General features: G+C 32.6%; 1 protein-coding gene across 6 annotated transcripts in view; it reads left to right on the top strand.

Annotated features, from left to right (window-relative positions):
* The window catches only part of STX16 (syntaxin 16), a 56,393-nt gene that overhangs the window by 4,665 nt on the left and 24,582 nt on the right, over positions 1–27,146 (top strand). For 2 of the 6 annotated variants that reach the window (XM_076010843.1, XM_076010842.1), the window contains exon 1: positions 22,485–27,146. This exon is cut by the window's right edge. The exons of 2 other annotated variants lie outside the window; for them this stretch is intronic. Coding sequence is in view for 1 of the 4 variants with exons in the window: in XM_076010840.1 (XP_075866955.1) it covers positions 22,453–22,578 (126 nt within the window). In the remaining 3 variants the exon portion in view is untranslated. 2 more of the 6 variants (XM_076010841.1, XM_076010840.1) reach the window with 2 other exon arrangements.

Raw genomic sequence — 27,146 nt, 5'->3', positions numbered from 1 at the left:
TCGGGGCTCAGACTGCACAGTTAGGTTTCTCTCCTATGAATGATGCTTAGTTTTTCTATATCCTTTCTAAAGTTAAACACCCAGAACTGAACAAAATTATATTTACTTGTATTCTTGGTTGTGTTATTATTAGTAAAACTAATTGTTAAAAACAGACTGGGGTTTGATTTTACACTTTCAGCAAAATGCAGTTGTTGGCATTTCTTATAAATTCCCTTTGTTACATTTTGACCTCAGTTTTGGTACCCCATCACGTTTATGCCTCAGGGTAGCATGAAATAAAGGAAAGAGCAGTGGACTGTAAGTCTGGAAATATAGGGTTAAGTCCCATTCTGCTCCTGACTCAGAGTACGTTTTTAGGCACGTTTTAAATGTTCCTGGGCATCTTTTGCCTGATTTGTAAACTGAGGGGTTTGAGTTAGGCGATTTCTAGTGACCCCATCAATTCAACAGTGTTCTCTCAAGTTCTGTTTTACAACATTGTTTCCCCTGACCTTAGCTTTAATTTGAAAAGAACTCCATAATCAACAACAGTGTTGTGGCCCTCAGCCCAAGGTCACTGACAAAAACCCTTAGAAGTAGCCCAATATTGTGCAAAAAGTGACTTTGACATTCTGTTGGTCAAGAACAGATTTTAAGACAGCACCTCATTCAAGCAATTAAAAGCAGCTTGGCTCTAGGAAGCTGAATGGATTTATGAAGTTAAAAGAAATCATTCAAAAAATCTGTAAAGTCTTAATGAGTGAAAGTAAATGTTGAGTTCTGTTCTGATCTTATGAAATTCTTTTGTGGATTTGTATGATTTGTTTTGAACTCCTAGAATGAATCTAATATAGGGGTTGCAGCTACTTTGTTAGTGTTTACTGCCTAATCTATACTCTGCTTTAAAATAATGCTTAATCTATAATTGGAAGCTAGAGTTAATTGGTCTTAGATTAGCTTGAAACTAGCACATTATTTTTAATAAAACATATGCTTTAGAAAAAAGAAATTAAAGATTAACTATTAGATTAGCTTGAAGCTAGCACATTATTTTTAATAAAACATATGCTTTAGAAAAAATAAAGAAATTAAAGATTAACTAACTATGGTTATAAGAAACCTTATTCAGTCTTGACTACAATATTAGCTGAGATTTATTGAGAGCTTACCAAGTAAGTGCCTGGTTCTGGGCTAAGCCCTTTTGCATGAGTAAGGTCATCCTCACAGTGCCCTATATAATAGGTGCTATTATTTTTCTCATGATACAGATAAGGAAATGGTTAAAGGAGTTGGGAAACTGGCCCAGTGTCACTCACATAATGGGTCGGTGGGTGGCTGGGGGTGCTGCTGCCCTTGGAACACTGGCAAACCTGTCTTCAGAGGCCTGTGCTCACCTCCTAGGCCACTCTGGTGCTGGCTACATTTTCCAGGACTTGTACTGCAGATCCTGGGAAATGGAAAGACTTATTGTTTAAAACAACATTTTTTTCTTGCAATAGGCTAGCATCTTTCTTTAACTCACTTTACAACCTCACGTAGTCCATTTTAACTTGCATATTGAAGGTTCTCAGTTTGAGTCCAGGCTGAATCTGTTGGAAAATTAGTTCTCTGTCTTTAGAATCCAAGTATGAAATCATTGTATATTTCTCTTTAGATCTATTTGCTTTTCTGCTTTTAAAGATTCCATTTGAGCAGTGAGGCTTACTTGAGAATAAGGGTACTTTGTTGGGTAAAAGTGAAGCAAACTTTTATTTTGGCAGTAACGGAAATAAAGTAAATATCACTATAGCATAGACCTGTATTTCCAACTCGTTTTGCTCAACTTTTCCAGACTTCCTGAGTAAACACAGATGGGTTTCCACTTATTTTTCAGTTTTATGTAGAAAGTTCTTTAGACTATAAATTCTACATGCTACTTGGAGTTTTCAATATTTGCTTGATTGCATGCCATTGGCAGGTCAAAAACCTAGATTTAGACATTATAAAGATTTAGAAGGTGATGATGTGTAGTAACATGTTTTCATTTGGCTGTGTTTTGGTCTTTCCTGATGGTAATTCTAAATGTTTTAATTCAGTTCTTGACGATATTTCCTGGTAATTTGGTGGCAGAGAGAGTTTTGAAAGCCTATTTTTAAATAGCAAAATGGGAGGAGGGGGTTTCTTTGAGAAGATGACTTGAATTTAATTCCTGATGTTGGCGATAGTAGCTGCCTATCACAAATAATTCCTTGAGTTGTTAATAAAATTAAAGAGGCTGGAAGGTGGGGTGGAAAGAGGCCTGAACACCTGGATCTGTCCCCATCCTAACATTAGCTCTGTGACTTCTGGCAATGCATTTATACATTTTGAAGCTTAGTATAGAAAAGAAAAAGAGTTACTTCTAGCTCTAGAATCCCATGATTCTGATTTCACCTCTTATCGACTAATAATTATAGAAATAAAAAGATCCGGGTGTGTGTGCTCGGTTAATAATCCAAAACGATAAGCTCATGTGTAGCAGAGATTTTTAACCGAAGGTTTGCAGTAATACTTGTTCAAAGATTAAATGCCAAGGAGCCACTGCAGAATAGGAAGATTGAGATATGAAGTTAGAGGCTTTGCCTTACATTGTGTTTTATTAATAAAAGATTTCAGTGTTCTCTTACTGAAAATGTAAGCTTTTAAAAAATAAGGACTTGTTTCTTTTTAATGTAAAAGGTAATTGGATCAGGTTTCCCTTTGACACTATCTTCTCTGTTAATACCTAGTAGCACTACTTATTATGGTAGGATGTGTATATAAATATAGTTCCTTTTTGCTTTTAGCAAACTGTAGAAGGAATAAAGAGGATTTTCAGCTTTCTATAATGTCATCTAATTGGATTTTTACATGCAGAAATGTTGTTTGATTACATTTTTATTGCTATCATTGCTTAGTAATATTTTGGCCCTGATAGACCAGCTTCATTTGCACTATTAATTTTTAAAATAGGAAAGATGTTTTTTATTTTCTAAATTTACTGTTAAACATAAAAAAATCACCACAGTTGATTATTGAAATTCACCACTAATTATTTCAGTAATCAATACTGGAAAAAAAAAAGATCTAGTTGCTAGTTGCTTAGATTATCTGTCATTAGTAAATGTCTGTTCAGAAGATAGAATTCCACGTTGATCTAGAAAAGAATCTTTAGCTTTAAATTGAAACTTAACCCTCTGGTGCCGTGCTTCTCCCTTCCAACTCCCTTTTAAAAAATCTCTTATTACCTTTTGTTTTGTCTTGTTTGCTTGCTTTTATAATAGCTTTATGTGCTCTTTCTGTACTAATAATAATACATACCAGGCACATGGTAGAGTTTTTCTTTTATTTTACCACCTGTGTCTCTCTCCGGGAAAGAGTGGTTTCTCAGCTCTCTTACCAGGGATAAAGCCGTGGCTGCGGGATTTAATTTGCAGAGACCTTACATATGTGGTCAATCACATATTATCTGAATATGGCCATAGACAATTTTTGTGGTTTGTTCATTTTTTTATTTTGTTGCATTTGCAGCTATGATTTACATATTAAAATATACATTTATTTGACATGGTAAAATTACATTTTATCTTTGCTCTTATTTTATCTTCCTAAGGGAAATTTAGAATGTGGTATTATACAAGATATTTGATATTTGTGAAATAGATTAACAGTATATTTTAGTGAAACTAAAATGTGTTTTATGTTTCTGATGTATTTTAAATTTTACAAGTATTTACTGCTTGTTTCCCATTTCATTCACCAAAACAATAACCATAGTAAATAAAAATAGCATATATTGATGTAGCTTATTTTTTTTTAAAACAAGGAAGAATCAGAAGAGGAATATTTTTAAATGCCTTGGTTAGTGGATCTTTATTTAGTCAATTTAGAGTTGCTTAAAATCTCAATGTTTTCTCAACTGACCATGCCTTATCTGTCTGTCTGTCCCATGCATCTTTCCTTTTGCTATCCCTAACTGGATGGGACTGATGGGAACCACATATCTCTTCAGGAGCTGGATGAGGTATTGTGTTTTGAATATTTTTTTGTATGTTAAATAATTTCAGTTTATAAAATACCTGCTTTTCCTAAAGTCTTTGCTCATATATAAAATGCCACAGAGCTTATACATATTTTAATTTGTTTTGATTACTTTATAATTGTGTTTAGCAGTTTAGTACTTCAAATTTATTTAATATGCTTTCACACCATGTGAATTGATGATTTAGAAAAAGGGTTAAGAACATTGTTTACTACTCTCCAGAAAGTAACCTAACTTTGGAAGCAGTAAAGGGTGAACATTTTCTTGAACCTGAAGTAAGCCAGATTTTTTTAGGATAATGTCTTAGCTTTCTGGTTTCTGAGAGATGAGTGGTGCAGCTGTTCAGGTGGAACGTAGAAGGCCAGGATGTCTGCTAAAAGACTAGAACCATGCGGCTGGGGGAGAGTCTTCCCGGGCTCTCCCGTGTGGGATGAACTGATACTCTGACACTCACCCCTGCTTAGCAGCATGCTTTTGGTCTTTTCATTACTTCATAGCATCTTGCCCAGAAGGTGGAGAGAGTATATATTCAAAGCACTTTATTTTAGTAGCCCTAATAAAAGGGTTGAAGAAAAATGAGATCAAACTGCTGCTATTAATGTTCAGGTCTATTTATTTCAGCAATGAAGGGGTAAAAATATTTCTCCCGAGTGTAGACTTTTTAAATAGAGTAATGAGGGTGTTGTTTTAGTTTGTTTTAATTTAGAAGTATGAACAGTAAGGTGGGATTAGGATCACTGTCTTCAAAACCAGTGGGATCCTAACTAGTAGTTTAAGATCTGCCTACAAATTCTACAAAACATTACCATGTTTTTGCCTACAAAAACATTAACCAGATGATAATAACAAACTGGGCACAACTTAAATATCCTTTATTGGGAACTGGTTAAATAAACCGTGTAGGATCTCTGGTACTCTGTAACTGTTAAAGATTGAAGCCCGTCTATAAGGGCTACAGTAGAATGAACTCCCAGACACATTGCTAAGGGAAGGAAGCTAGATGCAAAATAGTGTAGATAATGTGATTTCTGCTCTGTTTTTTTTTTTAAAAAAAAAAGAAAGAAAGAAAGATAACTTACATTTATGCTTATGTGTGCTTAAAAAATTTGCAAAAAGATACATAAGAAACTGTTTACAGTTGATAACTCCCAAGAAAAAAAATCTGTGATAGAAGAGAAACTTCCTTTCTATTGCAGACCCTTTTCTTCTGGTATGAATATATGTGTATGTGTGTGTATATATATATATATATGTGTGTGTGTGTGTGTGTGTGTGTATGTATATATATGTATATATATATTTAATAATAAATATATATATAATCATGTGCATGTATTACTTTTGTCACTAAAAAACAATTAGTATTTAAAAACAACCTCTTAGCTGGTAGCTCACTGAACCAGGTGCCATGGCCACACCTACCTGGGGGTTTCCTGTCCCCATGCAGAAGCATCACTGCCAGCACTCAAAGTTAGGGATCCCTAAGGCACATTGGATGTGGTTGGATTGCTGACCAAACCCTAAAAATGAAAAGGCTTGGGGGCTTAGAGGGCAGGCACTTTTAGAATAGATGTTACTCCTTACTGAACAGTTTGAAAACATGGAAATTATATACCCAAAAGGAAGTATATAGGATGGAGGGGTAACATAATAAAATGACTTAGGTGGAAGAAGCATATTTGAATAGCTTTCCAAAGAAGGATCATAGGTGGTCATAATTACTTAGGTTCTGCTATCTGAGGTGGTTTCCAGTCTTTCCTACTTCCTCCTCAGGCAGCAAGTTCTAGGAACTGGCTATGTATACACTGTGTGAACTTGGCAGGCCCTTTGCTTTTCTTATACTTAGCCTCTGAGGGTTGAAAAAGGGGGTCTTCACATTCTGTGATCAGAGAGCCACTTTCTCCTCCTCACCAGCTTTTGGAAATGGGAGTTAGATCCTTGAGTCCACAGTCCAGGCTTTTCATTCTTGGTGCCTATGGCCACCTCCTCCCCTGTGGATTTCACTTGCCCCTTTTTCTCCTTTGTCCAGCACCATTATATTTTTCATGAAGTGTACCTTCCAGAATTGTACATAGCACATACTTTGTTTGTCTCATTCATTCATTCCATCCACTTATTATTGACTCATTCAGCTAATTGTAATTGTGTATTTATTACTACAAAATGCCAGGTGCTGAACGAGGAGCTGGGATGTAGTTGGGAATGGTGTCCAGAAGCTTGCTTTCCCGAACCTGAAGGAGGACTTTCAAATTGGTGTCTTCTGGGAATAGTAAAAGTGTCTCCCAGCTCCCTGGGTGGATCAGAGGGAAGCAACCCCTTTGTAGGTGAGGCCTGAGCAAAGTCACTGCATCTCTTGGGCCTACTAGAGTCAAGTCATCTGATGGCCCTGCTCACTCAGAGGTGTCCCACAGTCTGTCCGTATTTATTTGTGGTTCTCCTACTCAAACCTGAGTACCCTAGAGATGCCACTCTTCATTCTTCCCAGAAAATGCTAAGTAAGGTGTCCCCTGAGGAGGAAGCCCTCCTGCCATTCATTCTTTTACCCAGGGAAGTGTCTGGCCTCTCCTTTGTTCTGTGTCTCTAATCTACTTCCCCTCTTACCACAAAATAATCCCCCAAGTTTTTTGTCTTTTTAATTCAAAATAGGAACTGTTAAAAAAAATCATGAGATGTAAATGTCAGCCTCCCAAACCACACCACTTGGGGAGGGCCAGGTGATCTGATGGGCATCTGGGATGGTCACTCTTTGAGGTAGCCTTGAGAGAGTCTCAGCCCAGCTGGCTCTCAGTGCCCATATTCAAAAAATAGGGGGCAGCCCCTGAAGGGTTGTTGTGGGACTGAGAAAGATGAACTCAGTAGAGGTGCTTAGTACAGTACTGACAGAAGACAGGCAATTACATAATGTTCCCTACTTTGTTTTGTTTGTTTGTTTGTTTGTTTGTTTTAAGCATGTATATATTAGTTGTGAGAAAAGGAAAAAGTAGTGAAACCAACATTAATATCAGGGTGGTGTGATCCTCAGATTTTTTATTTCTATATTTTTTGTACAGTTTAAAAAGTATCTTGAACATTTATTAATTTCATGATCAGAAAAAGTAAGTAAGCATTATTTTAAAATTACCACAGGTTTTAAAAATGTAGAGCTGACATTCTCTGATTCTCTTTTATCCACAGGCTTATTACTCTTCCAAGCACTCCGATTTCTTAAACTTAATTGTCTATTAGTGAAGTCCTGAGCCTTCTGAGCCCAGTGAGTTAGGCTTGTGGTCTGACTTCATCATACACGCTCCCAGAGCCTCACATGGAAGCCAAGTTGCCAGGCTGTTATTTTCAAGGTCTCTTCTGGACATTTTAAATGTTTGTTGCCAGAGACAGTCCAGAATTGTATTGTTCTCATTACCAATGCATTATGGCTAAACGTATTTTATTTTTTTTGATGGGGAGGAGGTGTATCTGACTTTTCCAATCTCTACAGAGGCTTTGCTGTTTCCTTATTCTTACAGTGCACTAAATCAGCCTTCACATAAAGGCAGGGTTTTTAAAGAAAGGAAGGCTGTATATTTGCAACACTAAGATTTATGAGAGAGTGTGTTCGTTCCTTAGACCAAGGATTTCTCCATACAGTCCCACACTCTTTGTACGGACAGATGTCAACGTCTGAAGTTCATCAGGGCAAGAGATGAGTGTGACTGGCAAGCACACCATTTGGGTGTGCTATTTATTTTTAGCATCTGTTGGAATTTTTCTGCATTTCCCTGGAAAGATGACTGTGGGTTACGGTAGTATACCCCCACAGTTCTACAAAGGCACAATTACAAATCAAAGATGAGAATTCTTAAATTGTTAATTCTCATAAGTAGAGTTTTTATTTTTAAAAATTTATTTAAAAAATATGAAAAGATTTTTTTTCTTAAAAAGCAAAAGTTCATTTTTAAAAACATTTCGTAATGAACATCATGAATTTGGTGGGGTCTGAGTTAAAATTCAGCAAAGATAAGTAAAGAGAATTGGAAATCTCCAATATTCTTTAAGATCTGTATGAAATAGGATGGCAACTTCAAAATTGATGTATATGCTGGATTTACCATAAATAAGAAAAAAAACTATTTTTTAAAAGGGAAGTGAGGTTTCTGAATTTAAAAGGCTGATTATTTTTTACTTAAAATTTTTTCTGTTCTTCATATTTATTCCCATTTGAAATAGTAGATATTTATCTTCAATTATGTTTTCCCTTTACAAAACATCCTGTCTTCTTTTTTAATAGTACATACAATGATACACATTACAAATGCATACCAATAAAAGAAATGACACATTTCTAAATTGGGCAGCATTTGTTTATCATGTTGAGCTACAGCTATAGATTAGATCATAAACGGGACAAATTATTTGCTACTTGAAGTTTGCATTCCGAAACAATCAGCTATTCTATCTTATTGGCAAAATCCTGATACAGTGTGTGGGAAAGCTAGTGCCAGCTGGGTGGGCTGGCATCTGTCCTGGTCATGGAGAGATCTCTTATTTGGCAACCTTCCTCAGGACCCTTAAGTGTATTCTCCCCAACTTTGATTTACATCTAATTTTGGAGGAACACATCTATTATATGAATTAAGTACTGCTTAAAGGATTGAATCCACTTCAGTTGACTTTTCATATGTGATTTATAATTTCTTTTTTGTTTTAAATAAAATGATACTAATCACAATGCAGGCAAATTTGCAAAGACACCATCTCTGTGCATCTTTTTTAGTTGAATGCATATTTGTAAACAAGAAAAACAATACAATATAAGATCATGAGTTTAAAAACTATCCAATCACTATAAATAAAACAAATTATCATTACTCTGTTGAAATATGCTATAATAAAAATGGTAGATTTGATAATAAACTGGCATAGAGGAAATTCTATGCCTCCTGAAGAGGTACCTTAGGTACCTTATTTTAAGATGTTTCTTATTTAAGAAATATGAAAGGATTTTTTTACTTGGGAAGCAAAAGTTCATTTTAAAAAAGGTTTAATAATCAACGTCATGCATTTGGTGGGGGACTGAGTTAAATTCACCAAGGATAAGTACAGAGAATTAGCAATCTGGCAGTATTTTTAAGCAGCTGTATGAAATAGGATGGTAACTTGAAAATTGATGTATATGCAGCATTTTCAACAAATAAGAAAAAAACTTCTCTTTAAATGAGAAGTGAGGTTTCTGAAATTAAAAGGCTGATTAATTTTCACTTAAAATTTTATTGTTCTTCATATGTGTTCCCATTTTAAATAGTTGATATTTATCTTCAATTATGTTTTCTCTTCCAAAAACATACTGCCTTCTTTTTTAAGGTACATAATAAGATATGCATTAAACATGCATACCAATGAAAGAAATGACAAATTTCTCAGTAGGGCAGCATTTGTTTATCATGATGAGCTATAGTTTTGGTTAGATCCTAAGGGGACAAATTATTTGCTACTTAAAGTTTGCATTCCTAAAGAATCAGCTGTACTATCTTATTGGCAAAATCCCGATACAGTGTGGGGGAAAGCTAGTGCCAGCTGGGTGGGCTGGCATCTGTCCTGGTCATAGAGGGATCTGTTATTTGGTATGTTTCCTCAGGACCCTAAACTATATTCTCCCCAACTTTGATTTACATGTAATTTTGGGGAAACACGTCTATTATATAAATTGAGTACTGCTTAGAGGATTGAATCTACTTCAGTTAACTTTTCACATGTGGTTTATAATTTCTTATTTGTTTTGAATTAAATGATACTAATCACAATGCAGGTGAATTTGGAAAGACACCATCTCTGTACATCTTTTTTAGTTTGATGCATGTTTGTAAACCATAAAGATAGTACAAAATAAGATCATGAGTTTAAAACCTACACAATCACTATAAATAAAACAAAATATCATTACTCTGATGAAATATGCTACAATAAAAATGGTAGATTTGATAATAAACTGGCATAGTAGAAATTCTATGACTCTTGAAGAGGTACCTTAGGTACCTTATTTTAAAAAGTTTCTTATTTAAGAAATATGAAAGGATTTTTTTACTGCAGAAGCAAAACTTCATTTTAAAAAAGATTTAATAATCAACGTCATGCATTTGGTGGGGGACTGAGTTACAATTCAGCAAGGATAAGTAAAGAGAATTAGGAATCTGGCAGTAATTTTTGAGAGCTGTATGAAATAGGATGGTAACTTGATGTATATGCTGCATTTTCAACAAATAAGGAAAACATCTTTAAATGGGAAGTGAGGTTTCTGAATTTAAAAGGCTGATTATTTTTCACTTAACATTTTTTGTTCTTCATATTTGTTCCCATTTCAAATAGTTGATATTTATCTTCAATTATGTTTTCTCTTCCCAAAACACACTGTCTTCTTTTTTAAAGGTACTTACTAAGATACGCATTACAAATGCATACCAATAAAAGAAATGACACATTTCTCAATAGGGCTGCATTTGTTTATTTTGATGAACTATAACTATAGATTAGATCCTTAAGGGGACAAATTATTTGCTACTTAAAGATTCCATTCCCAAAAAATCAGCTGTACTATCTTATTGGCAAATAAGTGTGTGGGAATACAGTGTGTGGGAAACCTAGTGCTAATACAGTGTGTGAGAAAGCTAGTGCCAGCTGGGTGGGCTGGCGTCTGTCTTGGTCAAGGAGGGATCTCTTATTTGGTAAGTTTTCTCAGGACCCTGAAGTGTAATCATCCTAACCTTGATTTACATCTAATTTTGGGGGAACACGTCTATTATATAAATTAAGTACTGCTTTAGAGGATTGAATCCACATCAGTTGACTTTTCATATGTGGTTTATAATTTATTTGTTTTGAATTAAATGATACCAATCACAATTCAGGTGAATTTGGAAAGACACATCTCTGTGAATCTTTTTTAGTTTGATACATATTTGTAAACAATCAAAACAGTACAAAATAAGATGAGTTTAAAACCTATACGATCACTATAAATAAAACAAATTATCATTTCTGTTGTAATATACTATAATAAAAATGGTGAATTTCATAATACACTGGCATAGTGGAAATTCTAAGACTCTTGAAGAGGTAACTTAGGTACCTTATTTTTAAAAGTTTCTTATTTAAGAAATATGAAAGGATGTTTTACTTCAGAAGCAAAAGTTCATTTTAAAAAAGGTTTAATAATCAACGTCATACATTTGGTAGGGGACTGAGTTAAAATTCACCAAGGATAAGTAAAGAGAATTAGGAATCTGGCAGTATTTTTTGAGAGCTGTATGAAATAGGATGACTACTTGAAAATTGATGTATATGCTGCATTTACTACAAATAAGAGAAAAACCTATCTTTAAATGGGAAGTAAGGTTTCTGAATTTAGAAGGGTGATAATTTTTCACTTAAAATTTTTTTTGTTCTTCATATTTGTTCCCATTACAAATAGTTGATATTTATCTTCAATTATGTTTCTCTTCCCAAAATATACTGTCTTCTTTTTTTTTTTTTTTGAGACAGAGTCTCCCTTTGTTGCCCAGGCTAGAGTGAGTGCCGTGGCGTCAGCCTAGCTCACAGCAACCTCAAACTCCTGGGCTCAAGCGATCCTCCTGCCTCAGCCTCCCAAGTAGCTGGGACTACAGGCATGCACCACCATGCCCGGCTAATTTTTTTTATGTATATATATATCAGTTGGCTAATTAATTTCTTTCTATTTATAGTAGAGACGGGGTCTTGCTCTTACTCAGGCTGGTTTCGAACTCCTGACCTTGAGCAATCCGCCCGCCTCGGCCTCCCAAGAGCTAGGATTACAGGTGTGAGCCACCGCGCCCAGCCTGTCTTCTTTTTTAATAGTACATACTAAGATACACGTTACAAATGCATGCCAATAAAAGAAATGACAAATTTCTCAATAGGGCAGCATTTGTTTATCATGATGAGCTATAGCTATAGATTAGATCATAGGGGACAAATTATTTGCTGCTTAAAGTTTGCATTCCCAAAGAATCAGCTGTACTATCTTATTGGCAAAATCCTCATACAGTCAGTGGGAAAGCTAGTGCCAGCTAGGTGGGCTGGCATCTGTCCTGGTCATGAAGGGATCTCTTATTTGGTGAGTTTCCTCAGGACCATGAAGTATATTCTCCCCAACTTTGATTTACATGTAATTTTGGGAGAACACGTCTATTATATAAAGTAAGTACTGCTTCACAGGATTGAATGCACTTCAGTTGGGTTTTCATATGTGGTTTATAATTTCTTATTTGTTTTGAGTTAAATGATACTAATCACAATGCAGGTAAATTTTGAAAGACACCATGTCTGCGCATCTTTTGTAGTTGAATGCATATTTGTAAACAATAAAAAGATCAAAATAACATAAATAAAAAGATCAAACAAAATAAGATCATGAGTTTAAAACTATATAATCACTATAAATAAAACAAATTATTATTACTCTATTGAAATATGATAAATAAAAGTGGTGGATTCGATAATAAACTTCCATAGTGGAAGTTCTGTGATTCTTGAAGAGGTCCACTAGATACCTATATAAAGAATTTTCTTATTTAAAAAATCTAACAAGATTTTTTTACTCAGAAGCAAAAGTTCATTTTGAAAAAGGTTTATTAATCAACACCATGCATTTGGTGGGGAACTGAGTTATAGTTCAGCTAGGATAAGTAAAGAGAATTAGGAAACTGGCAGACTTTTTAAGAGCTGTATGAAATCGGATGCCAACTTGAAAATTGATGTATATGCAGCATTTTCAACAGATAAGAGAAAAACCTATCTTTAAATGGGAAGTGAGGTTTCTGAATTTAAAAGGCTGATTATTTTTCACCTAAAATTTTTTTTGTTCTTCATATTGTTCCCATATCAAATAGTTGATATTTATCTTCAATTATGTTTTCTCTTCCAAAAACATACTGTCTTCTTTTTTAATATTACATACTAAGATATGCATTACAAATGCATACCAATAAAAGAAATGACACAGTTCTCAATAGGGCAGCATTTGTTTATCATGATGAGCTATAGCTATAGATTAGATCATAAAGGGGACAAATTATTTGCTGCTTAAGGTTTGCATTCCCAAAGAATCAGCTGTCCTATCTTATTGGCCAAATCCTCATACAGTGTGTGGGAAAGCTAGTGCCAGCTGGGTGGGCTGGCATCTGTCCTGGTCATGGAGGGATTTCTTATTTGGTAAGTTTCCTCAGGACCCTGAACTGTATTCTCCCCAACTTTGTAATTTTGGGGGATCACATCTATTATATAAATTTAGTATTGCTTTAGAGGATTGAATCCACTTCATTTCACTTTTCATATGTGGTTTATAATTTCTTATTTGTTTTGAATTAAATGATACTAATCACAATGCAGGTAAATTTGGAAAGACACCATCTCTGTGTATCTGTTTTAGTTTAAAGCATATTTGTAAACAATAAAAACAGTACAAAATAAGATCATGAGTTTAAAAACTATATAATCACAATAAATACAACAAATTATCATATCTGTTGAAATATACTACAATAAAAATGGTAGATTTGATAATAAACTGGCATAGAGGAAATTCTATGATTGTTGAAGAGGTAACTTAGGTACCTTATTTTAAAAAGTTTCTTATTTAAGAAATATGAAAGGATTTTTTTACTTCAGAAGCAAAAGTTCATTTTGAAAAAGGTTTAATAATCAACGTCATGCATTTGGTGGGGGACTGAGTTAAATTCACCAAGGATAAGTAAAGAGAATTAGGAATCTGGCAGTATTTTTTGACAGCTGTATGAAATAGGATTGCAACTTGAAAATTGAAGTATATGCAGCATTTTCAACAAATAAGAAAAAAACCTATCTTTAAAAAAGAAGAGAGGTTTCTGAATTTAAAAGGATATTTATTTTTCACTTAAAATTTTTTTTTGTTCTTCATATTTGTTCCCATTTCAAATAGTTGATATTTATCTTCAATTATGTCCTGGTCATGGAGGGATCTCTTATTTGGTTACGTTTCCTAAGGACCCTGGACTGTGTTCTCCACAACTTGGATTTACATGTGATTTTGGGGGTACACGTCTATTATATAAATTAAATACTGCTTCAAAGGGTTGAATCAACTAAAGTTGACTTTTCATATGTGCTTTATAATTTCTTATTTGTTCGGAATAAAATAATATTAATCACAATGCAGGTAAATTTGGAAAGACACCATCTCTGTGCATCTTTTTTAGTTTAATGCATATTTGTAAACAATAAGAGCAGTATAAAATAAGATCAGGAGTTTAAAAACTAATCACTATAAATAAAACACATTATCATTACTCTATTGAAATATGCTATAATAAAAGTGGTAGATTTGATAATAAAGTGGCTTAGTGGAAATTCTATGACTCTTGAAGAGGTACCTTAGGTACCTTATTTTGGAAAGTTTCTTATTTAAGAAATATGAAAGGATTTTCTTACTTCAGAAGCAAAAGTTCATTGTGAAAAAGGTTAATAATCAACGTCATACATTTCGTGGGGGACTGAGTTAAAATTCAGCAAGGATAAATAAAGAGAATTAGGAATCTGGTAGTATTTTTTAAGAGCTCTATGAAATAGGATGGCAACTTGAAGATTGCTGTAAATGCTGCACTTTCAACAAATAAGAGTAAAAACCTATCTTTCAATCAGAAGTGAGGTTTCTGAATTTAAAAGGCTGATTATTTTTCACTTAAAATTCTTTTTGTTCTTCATATTTGTTCCCATTTCAAATAGTTGTTATGTATCCTCAAGTATATTTTTCCTTCCCAAAACATACTGTCTTTTTTAATAGTACCTACTGAGATACATATTACAAATGCATACCAATAAAAGAAATGACACAGTTCTCAATAGGGCAGCATTTGTTTATCATGATGAGCTATAGCTATAGATTAGATCATAAAGGGGACAAATTATTTTCTGCTTAAAGTTTGCACTCCCAGCGAATCAGCTGTTCTATCTTATTGTCAAAATCCCCATACAGTGTGTGGGTAAGCTAGTGCCAGCTGAGTGGGCTGGCATCTGTCTTGGTCATGGAGGGATCTCTTATTTGGTAAGTTTCCTGAGGTCCCTGGACTGTATTCTTCCTAACTTTGATTTACATGTAATTTTGGAGGAACACATCTATTTTATAACTTGAGTACTGCTTTAGAGGATTGGATCCACTTCACTTGACTTTTCATATGTGGTTTATAATTTCTTATTTGTTTTGAATTAAATTATACTAATCACAATCCAGGTAAATTTGGAAAGACACCATCTCTATGCATCTTTTTTAGTTTGATGCATATTTGTAAACAAAAAAACAGTACAATATAAGATCATGAGTTTAAAAACTATACAATCACTATAAATACAACAAATTATCATTACTCTGTTGGAATATACTAAAATAAAAATGGTAGATTTGATAATAAACTGGCATAGTAGAAATTCTATGATTGTTGAAGAGGTAACTTAGGTACCTTATTTTAAAAACTTTCTTATTTAAGAAACATGAAAGGGTTTTTTTACTTCAGAAGCAAAAGTTCATTTTAAAAAAGGTTTAATAATCAACGTCATGCATTTGGTGGGGGACTGAGTTAAATTCACCAAGGATAAGTAAAGAGAATTAGGAATCTGGCAGTATATTTTGACAGCTGTATGAAATAGGATGGCAACTTGAAAATTGATGTATATGCAGCATTTTTAACAAATAAGAAAAAAACCTATCTTTAAAAAAGAAGAGAGGTTTCTGAATTTAAAAGGATATTTATTTTTCACTTAAAATTTTTTTTGTTCTTCATACTTGTTCCCATTTCAAATAATTGATATTTATCTTCAATTATGTTTTCTCTTCCCAAAACACAGTCTTTTTTAATATTACATACTAAGATATGCATTCCAAAGGCATACCAATAAAAGAAATGACACATTTCTCAATAGGGCATTATTTGTTTATCTTGATCAGTCATAGCTATAGATTAGATCCTTAAGAGGACAAATTATTTGCTACTTAAAGTTTGCATTTCCAAAGAATCAGCTGTACTATCTCATTGGCAAAGTCCTGATACAGTGTGTGGGAAAGCTAGTGTCAGCTCATTGGGCTGGCATCTGTCCTGGTCATGGAGTAATCTCTTATTTGGTTACGTTTCCTAAGGACCCTGGACTGTGTTCTCCACAACTTGGATTTACATGTGATTTTGGGGGTACACGTCTATTATATAAATTAAATACTGCTTCAAAGGGTTGAATCAACTAAAGTTGACTTTTCATATGTGCTTTATAATTTCTTATTTGTTCGGAATAAAATAATATTAATCACAATGCAGGTAAATTTGGAAAGACACCATCTCTGTGCATCTTTTTTAGTTTAATGCATATTTGTAAACAATAAGAGCAGTATAAAATAAGATCAGGAGTTTAAAAACTAATCACTATAAATAAAACACATTATCATTACTCTATTGAAATATGCTATAATAAAAGTGGTAGATTTGATAATAAAGTGGCTTAGTGGAAATTCTATGACTCTTGAAGAGGTACCTTAGGTACCTTATTTTGGAAAGTTTCTTATTTAAGAAATATGAAAGGATTTTCTTACTTCAGAAGCAAAAGTTCATTGTGAAAAAGGTTAATAATCAACGTCATACATTTCGTGGGGGACTGAGTTAAAATTCAGCAAGGATAAATAAAGAGAATTAGGAATCTGGTAGTATTTTTTAAGAGCTCTATGAAATAGGATGGCAACTTGAAGATTGCTGTAAATGCTGCACTTTCAACAAATAAGAGTAAAAACCTATCTTTCAATCAGAAGTGAGGTTTCTGAATTTAAAAGGCTGATTATTTTTCACTTAAAATTTTTTTTGTTCTTCATATTTGTTCCCATTTCAAATAGTTATTTATCCTCAAGTATATTTTTCCTTCTCAAAACATACTGTCTTCTTTTTTAATAGCACATACTAAGATACACTTTACAAATGCATACCAATAAAAGAAATGACACAGTTCTCAATAGGGCAGCATTTGTTTATCATGATGAGCTATAGCTATAGATTAGATCATAAGGGGACAAAGTTTTGCTACTTAAAGTTTGATTTCCCAACGAATCAGCTGTTCTATCTTATTGTCAAAATTCCTCATACAGTGTGTGGGTAAGCTAGTGCCAGCTGGGTGGGCCGGCATCTCTCCTGGTCATGCAGGGATCTCTTACTTGGTAAGTTTCCTCAGAACCCTTACATTTATTCTCCCCAACTTTAATTTACATGTAATTTAGGGGGAATACGTCTATTATATGAATTAAGTACTGTTTTAGAGGATTTAATCCACTTCAATTGACTTTTCACATGTGGTTTATAATTTCTTATTTCTTTTGATTTAAATGATACTAATCACAATGCAGGTGAATTTGGAAAGACACCATCTCTGTGCATCTTTTTTAGTTTGATGCATATTTGTAAACAATAAAAACAGTACAAAATAAGATCATGAGTTTAAAACCTAAACAATCACTATAAATAAAACAAATTATCATATCTGTTGAAATATACTACAATAAAAATGGTGGATTTGAAAATACACTGGCATAGAGGAAATTCTATGACTCTTGAAGAGGTAACTTAGGTACCTTATTTTAAAAAGTTTCTTATTTAAGAAATATGAAATGATTTTTTTACTTCAGATGCAAAAGTTCATTTTGAAAAAGGTTTAATAATCAACGTCATGCATTTGGTGGGGGACTGAGTTAAATTCACCAAGGATAAGTAAAGAGAATTTGCAATCTGGCAGTATTTTTTGAGAGCTGTATGAAATAGGATGGCAACTTGAAAATTGATGTATATGCAGCATTTTCAACAAATAAGAAAAAAACCTATCTTTAAATAAGAAGTGAGGTTTCTGAATTTAAAAGGCTGATTAATTTTCACTTAAAATGTATTTTTGTTCTTCATATTTGTTTCCATTTCAAATAGATGATATTTATCTTAAATTATGTTTTCTCTTCCCAAAAGATAGTTTCTTCTTTTTTAATAGTACATACTAAGATACACATTATAAATGCATACCAATAAAAGAAATCACACATTTCTTGTTAGGGCACCATTTGTTTATCATGATGAGCTATAGCTATGGATTAGAACCTAAAGGGGACAAATTTTGCTACTTTTGCAATCCCAAAGTTTGCAATCCCAAAGAATCACCTGTTCTATTTTATTGGCAAAATCCTGATACAGTGTGTGGGAAAGCTAGTGTCAGCTGGATGGGCTAGCATCTGTCCTGGTCATGGAGGGATCTCTTATTTGGTAAGTTTCCTCAGGATCCTGAAGTGTGTTCTCCCCAACTTTGATACATGTAATTTTGGGGGAACACATCTATTATATAAATTAAATACTGCTTCAAAGGGTTGAATCCACTAAAGTTACCTTTTCACATGTGCTTTATAATTTCTTATTTGTTTGGAATAAAATGATATTAATCACAATGCAGGTAAATTTGGAAAGACACCATCTCTTTGCATCTTTTTTAGTTTAGTGCATATATGTAAACACTAAAAACAGTACAAAATGAGATCATCAGTTTAAAATTAATCACTATAAATAAAACAAATTATCATTACTCTATTGAAATATGCTATAATAAAAATGGTGGTTTTTATAATAAACTGGCTTAGTGGAAATTCTATGACTCTTGAAGCGGTATCTTAGGTACCTTATTTTAAAAAGTTTCTTATTTAAAATATATGAAATGATTTTTTTACTTCAGAAGCAAAAGTTCATTTTCAAAAAGGTTTTATAGTCAACGTCAAGATTTAGTGGAGGACTGAGTTAAAATTCAGCAGAGATAAGTAAAGAGAATTAGGAATCTGGCAGTATATTTTAAGAGCTATGTAAAATAGGATGGCAACTTGAAATTGATGTATGTGCTGCATTTTCAACAAATAAGAAAAATAAGTATCTTTAAATAAGAAGTGAGGTTTCTGAATTTTAAAGGCTGATTATTTTTCACTTAAAATTTTTTTTGTTCTTCATATTTGTTCTCATTTCAAATAGTTGATATTTATCTTAAATTATGTTTTCTGTTCCCAAAACATGCTATCTTTTTTAATAGTACATACTAAGTAAGATACACATTAATAATTTGTAGCAATCAAAGAAATAACACATTTCTCAATAGGGCAGCAATTGTTTATCATGATGAGCTATAGCTATAGATTATATCCTAAAGGGGACAAGTTATTTGCTACTTAAAGTCTGCATTCCCAAAGAATCAGCTGTACTATCTTATTGGCCAAATCCTGATACAGTGAGTGGGAAAGCTAGTGCCAGCTGGGTGGGCTGGCATCTGTCCTGGTCATGGAGGGGTCTCTTATTTGGTAAGTTTTTCAGGACCCTGAAGTGTATTCTCCCCAACTTTGATTTACATGTAATTTTGGGGGAGCACATCTATTATATAAATTAAGTACTGCTTTAGAAGATTGAATCCAGTTCAGTTGACTTTTCATATGTGGTTCATAATTTCTTATTAGTTTTAAATAAAATGATACTAATCTCAATGCAGGTAAATTTGGAAAGACACCATCTCTGTGCATCTTTTTTAGTTTGATGCATATTTGTAAACAATAAAAACAGTACAATATAAGATCATGGTTTAAAAACTATAAAAACACTATAAATAAAACAAAATGTCATTTCTCTGTTGAAATATGCTATTATAAAAATGGCAGATTTTATAATAAACTGGCTTAGTGGAAATTCTATGAGTCTTGAAGAGGTACCTTAGGTACCTTATTTTAAAAAGTTTCTTATTTAAGAAATATGAAAGGATTTTTTTACTGCAGAAGCAAAACTTCATTTTAAAAAAGATTTAATAATCAACGTCATGCATTTGGTGGGGGACTGAGTTAAATTCACCAAGGATAAGTAAAGAGAATTAGGAATCTGGCAGTATGTTTTCAGAGCTGTATGAAATAGGATGGCAACTTGAAAATTGATGTATATGCTGCATTTTCAACAAATAAGAAAAAAACTTATCTTTAAATGGGAAGTGAGGTTTCTGAATTTAAAAGGCTGATTATTTTTCACTTAAAATTTTTTTGTTCTTCATATTTGTTCCCATTTCAAATAGTTGATATTTATCTTCCATTATGTTTTCTGTCCCAAAACACACTATCTCCTTTTTTAAAGCTACATACTAAGATATGCATTACAAATGTATACCAATAAAAGAAATGGCATACTTCTCAGTAGGGCGGCATTTGTTTATCTGGATGAGCTATAGCTACAGATTAGATCCTTAAGGGGACAAATTATTTGCTACTCAAAGTTTCCATTCTCAAAGAATCAGCTGTACTATCGTATTGGCAAAATCCTGATACACTGTGTGGGAAAGCTAGTGCCAGCTGGGTAGACTGGCATCTGTCCTGGTAATGGAGGGATCTCTTATTTGGTTAAGCCAGGACCCTGAACTGTGTTCTCCCTAACTTGGATTTACATCTAATTTTGGGGGGACACATCTATTATATGAATTAAATGCTGCTTCATAGGGTTGAATGCACTTCAGTTGACTTTTCATATGTGGTTTATAATTTCTTATGTGTTCGGAGTAAAATGATATTAATGACAATGCAGGAAAATTTGGGAAGTCACCATCTCTGTGCATCTTTTTTAGTTGAATGCATATTTGTAAATAATAAGAGCAGTATAAAATAAAATCATGAGTTTACAAACTAATCACTATAAATAAAACAAATTATCATTACTCTATTGAAATATGCTATAATAAAAATGGTGGATTTGATAATAAACTGGCTTAGTGGAAATTCTGTGACCCTTAGAGGTACCTTAGTTACCTTATTTTAAAAAGTTTCTTATTTAAAAAATATGAAAAGATTTTTTACGTCAGAAGCAAAAGTTCGTTTTGAAAAAGCTTTAATAATCAACATCATGCATTTGGTGGGGGACTGAGTTAAAATTCAGCAGAGATAAGTAAAGAGAATTAGGAATCTGGCAGTGTTTTTTAAGAGCTGTATGAAATAGGATGGCAAGTTGAAAATTGATGTATGTGCTGCATTTTCAGTAAACAAGTAAAAAACCTATCTTTAAATAGGAAGTAATGTTTCTGAATTTAAAAGGGTGATTATTTTTCACTTAAAATTTTTTTTGTTCTTCATATTTGTTCCCATTTCAAATAGTTGATATTTATCTTCAATTATGTTTTCTCCTCCCAAAACATACTGTCTTTTTTAATAGTACATACTAAGGTACAAATTACAAATGAATACTAATAAAAGAAATGACACATTTCTCAAGGGCAATATTTGTTTGTCATGATTAGCTATATCTATTGATTAGATCCTAAAGGGGACATATCATTTGCTACTTGAAGTTTGCATTCCCAAAGAATCAGCTGTACTATCATATTGGCAAAATCCTGATACAGTGTGTGGGAAAGCTAGTGCCAGCTGGGTGGGCTGCAAGCTGTCCTGGTCATGGAGGGATCTCTTATTTGGTAAGTTTCCTCAGGAGCCTTAAATGTATTCTCCCCAACTTTGATTTAGATCTAATTTTGGGGGAACACGTCTATTATATAAATTAAATACTGCTTCAAAGCGTTGAATCCACTTCAGTTGACTTTTCATATGTAGTTTATAATTTCTTATTTGTTTTGAATAAAATGATAGTAATCACAATGCAGGTAAATGTGGAAAGACACCATCTCTGTGCATCTTTTTTAGTTTAATGCATATTTCTAAACAAAAAAATACCAAATAATATGAGTTTCAAAACTATACAATCACTATAAATAAAACAAATTATCATTACTGTGTTGAAATATGCTATAATAAAAGTGGTGGATTTGATAATAAACTGGCGTAGTGGAAATTCTATGACTCTTGGATAGGTATATCTTAGGTGCCTTATTTAAAAAGTTCATTACTTAAAAAGTATGAAAGGATTTTTTACTTCAGAAGCAAAAGTTCATTTCAAAAAAGGTTTAATCAACGTCATGCAATTGGTGGGGGACTGAGTTAAAATTCAGCAAGGATAAGTTAATAGTATTGGGAATCTGTCAGTATTTTTTAAGAGCTGTATGAAATAATATGGCAACTTGAAAATTGGTGTATATGCTGCATTTTCCACAAATAAGAAAAAAACCTATCTTTAAGAAGTCAGGTGTCTGAATTTGAAAGACTGATTAATTTTCACTTAAAATGTTTTTTTGTTCTTCATATTTGTTCCCATTTCAAATAGTGGATATTTATTTTCAATTATGTTTTCTCTTCCCAAAACATACTTTTTAAATAGTACATACTAAGATACACATTACAAATGCATACCAATAAAAGAAATGAAACATTTCTCAATGGGGCAACATTTGTTTATCATGATGAGCTATAGCAATAGATTAGATCCTAAAGGGAGCAAATTATTTGCTACTTAATGTTTGTATTCTCAAAGATTCAGCTGTACTATCTTATAGGGAAAATCCTGATACAGTGTGTGCGAAAGCTAGTACCAGCTGGGTGGGCTGTCATCTGTCCTGGTCATGGAGGGATCTCTTATTTGGTAAGTTTCCTCAGGACCCTTAACTATATTTTCCCCAACTTTGATTTACATGTAATTTTGGAGGAACACATCTATTATATAAATTAAGTACTGATTTAGAGGATTGAATCCACTTCAGTTGACTTTTCATATGTGGTTTCTAATTTGTTATTAGTTTTGAATAAAATTATACTAATCACAATGCAGGTAAATTTGGAAAGACACCATATCTGTGCATCTTTTTTAGTTGAATGCATATTGGTAAAAAATTAAAAAAGTACAAAATAAGATCATGAGTTTAAAAACTATACAATCACTATAAATAAAACAAATTATCATTACTCTATGCAAATATGCTATAATAAATATGGTAGATTTGATAATAAACTGGCATAGTGGAAATTCTGTGACTTCAAGAGGTACCTTAGGTACCTTATTTTAAAAAGTTTATTACTTAAATAGTATAAAAGGATTTTTTCACATCGGAAGCAAATGTTCATTGTGAAAAAAGTTTAATAATCAATGAAATGATTTTTGGGGGGACTGAGTTAAAATTCAGCAAGAATAAGTAAAGAGAATTAGGAATCTGGCAGTAGTTTTTGAGAGCTGTATTGAAAAAGGATGGCAAGTTGAAAAATGATGTATATGCAGGATTTTCAACAAATAAGAAAAAAAACCTATCTTTAAGAAGTGAGGTTTCTGAATTTAAAAGGCTGATTATTTTTCACTTAAAATTTTTTTTGTTCTTCATATTTGTTCCCATTTCAAATAGTTGATGTTTATCTTCAATTATGTTTTCCCTTCCCAAAACATACTGTCCTCTTATTTAGTAGTACATACTAAGATAAACATTATAAATGCCTACCAATAAAAGAAATTACACATTTTTCAATAGGGAAGCACTTATTAATCATGATGAGCTATAGCTATAGACTTGATCCTAAATGGGACAAATTATGTGCTACTTAAAGTTTGCATTCCCAAAAAATCAGCAGTACTACCTTATTGGCAAAATCCTGATACAGTTTATGGGAAAGCTAGTGCCAGCTGGGTGGGCTGGCACCTGTCCTGGACATGGAGGGATCTCTTATTTGACAAGTTTCCTCAGGACCCTGAAATGTAATCTCCCTAACCTTGATTTACATCTAATTTTGGGGGAACACGTCTATTATATAAATTAAATGCTGCTACACAGGGTTGAATCCACATCAGTTGACTTTTAATATGTGGTGTATAATTTCTTATTTGTTTGGAATAAAGTGATATTAATCACAATGCAGTTAAATTTGGAAAGACACCATCTCTAAGCATCTTTTTTAGTTTAATGCATATTTGTAAACAATAAAAACAGTATAAAATAAGATCATTAGTTTAAAAACTATACAATCACTAGAAATAATACATTATCATTACTCTATTGAAATATGCTATAATAAAAATTGTGGATTTGATAATATACTGGCATAGTGGAAATTCTGTGACTCTTGAAAGGTACCTTAGATACCTTATTTAAAAAGTTTCTTATTTAAAAAATATGAAAGGATTATTTTACTTCAGAAGCAAGTGTTCATTTTTAAAAAGGTTTAATATTCAACGTCATGATTTTGGTTGGGGACTGAGTTAAAATTCTGCAAGGATAAGTAAAGAGAAGTAGGAATCTGACAGTATTTTTTCAGAGCTGTATGAAATAGCAACTTGAAATTGATGTATATGCTGCATTTTCAACAAATAAGATAAAAACCTATCTTTAAATGGGAAATGAGGTTTTGAATTTAAAAGGGTGATTATTTTTCATTTAAAATTTTTTATTCTTCATATTTGTTCCTATTTAAAATACTTGATATTTATCTTCAATTATGTTTTCTCATCCCATAACATACAGTCTTCTTTTTTAATAGTACATACTGAGATACGCATTAAAAATGCATACCACAAAAGAAATGACACCTTTCTCAATAGGGCGGCATTTGTTTATCATGATGAGCAACAGCTATAGATTAGATCATAAAGGGGACAAATTATTTGCTACTTAAAGTTTGCATTCCCAAAGAATCAGCTGTACTATCTTATTGGCAAAATCCTAGTAGAGTGTGTGGGAAAGCTAGTGCCAGCTGGGTGGGCTGGCATCTCTCCTGGTCATGGAGGTATCTCTTATTTGGTAAGTTTCCTCAGGACCCTAAAATGTATTCTCTCTAACCTTGATTTACATGTAATTTTGGGGGAACATGTCTATTATATAAATTGAGCACAGCTTCAGAGCTTTGAATCTACTTCAGTTGACTTTTCATATGTGGTTTATAATTTCTTATTTGTTCTGAATAAAATGATACTAATCACAATGCAGGTAAATTTGGAAATACAGCATCTCTGTGCAACTTTCTTAGTTCAATGCATATTTGTAAACAATAAAAACAGTACAAAATAAGATCATGAGTTTAAAAACTAGACAATCACTATAAATAAAACAAATTATTACTCTATGGAAATATGCTATAGTAAATATGGTAGATTTGATAATAAAGTGGCATAGTGGAAATTCTATGACTCTAGAATAGGTATCTTAGGTACCTTATTTAAAGAATTTTGTTATTTAAAAAATATGAAAAGATTTTTTTACTTCAGAAGCAAAAGTTTATTTTGAAAAAGGTTTAATAATCAACGTCATGATTTGGTAGGGGACTGAGTTAAAATTCAGCAAGGATAAGGAAACAGAATTAGGAATCTGGCAGTATTTTTTAAGAGCTGTATGAAATAGTATGGCAACTTGAAAATTGATGTATATGCTGCATTTTCAGCAAACAAGTAAAAAACCTATCTTTAAATAGGAAATGAGGTTTCTGAATTTAAAAGGGTGATTATTTTTCACTTAAAATTCTTTTTGTTCGTCATATTTGTTCCAATTTCAAATAGTTGATATTTATCTTCAATTATGTTTTCTCTTCCCAAAACATACTGTCTTTTTTAATAGCACATACTAAGATACACTTTACAAATGCATACCAATGAAGGAAATGACACAGTTCTCAATAGGGCAGCATTTGTTGGCTATAGCTATAGATTAGATCATAAAGGGGACAAATTATTTGCTACTTAAAGTTTGCATTCCAAGAATCAGCTGTTCTATGTTATTGGCAAAATCCTGATACAGTGAGTGGGAAAGCTAGTGCCAGCTGGGTGGGCTGGCATCTGTCCTGTTCATAGAGGAATGTCTTATTTGGTAAGTTTCCTCAGGACCCTTAAGTATATTCTCCCCAACTTTGATTTACATGTAATTTGGGGGGAACACATCTATTATATAAATTAAGTACTGCTCTAGAGGATTTAATCCACTTCAGTAGACTTTTCATATGTGGTTTATAATTTCTTTTTTTTTTTTTTTTTTTATTTTTCATGTCAAGGATCAATGAGGATTTTTTTTTCTTTTTCTTTTTTTTTTTATTTTTCATGTCAAGGATCAATGAGGATGTAATTTCTTATTTGTTTTGAATAAAATGATACTAATCACAATTCAGGTAAATTTGGAAAGACACCATCTCGGTGCATCTTTTTTAGTTGAATGCATATTTGTAAACAATAAAAACAGTAGAAAATAAGATCATGAGTTTAAAAAATATACAATCACTAGATATAAAAGAAATCATCATTACTCTGTTGAAATATACTATAACAAAAATTGTAGATTTGACAATAAACTGGCATAGTAGAAATTCTATGACTCTTGAAGAGGTAACTTAGGGACCTTATTTTGAAAAGTTTCTTATTTAAAAAATATGAAAGGATTTTTTTTCTTCAGAAGCAAAAGTTCATTTTAAAAAAGGTTTAATAATCAACGTCATGCATTTGATGGGGCACTGAGTTAAATTCACCAAGGATAAGTACAGAGAATTAGGAATCTGGCAGTATTTTTTAAGACCTGTATGAAATAGGCTGGTAACTTGAAAATTGATGTATATGTTGCATTTTCAACAAATAAGAGAAAAACCTATCTTTAAATGGGAAGTGAGGTTTCTGAATTTAAAAGGGTGATTATATTTCACTTAATATGTTTTTGTTATTCATATTTGTTTCCATTTCAAATAATTGATATTTATCTTCAATTATGTTTTCTCTTCCCAAAACATCCTGTCTTCTTTTTTAATAGTACATACTAAGATATGCATTACAAATGCATAGCAATAAAAAAAATGACACATTTCTCAATAGGGCAGTATTTGTTTATCTTGATCAGCTATAGCTATAGATTAGATCATAAAGGGGACAAATTATTTGCTACTTAAAGTTTGCATTCCCAAGGAATCAGCTGTACTATCTTATTGGCAAAATCCTAATAGAGTGTGTGGGAAAGCTAGTGCCAGCTGGGTGGGCTGGCATCTGTCCTGATCATGGAGGGATCTCTTATTTGGTAAGTTTCCTGAGAACCCTGAAATGTATTCTCCCCAACTTTGATTTACATCTAATTTGGGGGGAACACATCTATTATATAAATTAAATACTGCTTCAAAGGGTTGAATCCACTTCAGTTGACTTTTCATATGTGGTTTATAATTTCTTATTTGTTTTGAATTAAATGATACTAATCACAATGCAGG

This window comes from Microcebus murinus, chromosome 16, assembly GCF_040939455.1.
Source record: "Microcebus murinus isolate Inina chromosome 16, M.murinus_Inina_mat1.0, whole genome shotgun sequence".
NCBI classification, from domain to species: Eukaryota; Metazoa; Chordata; class Mammalia; order Primates; family Cheirogaleidae; genus Microcebus; species Microcebus murinus.
This window is presented reverse-complemented; position numbering and strand designations above follow the sequence as displayed.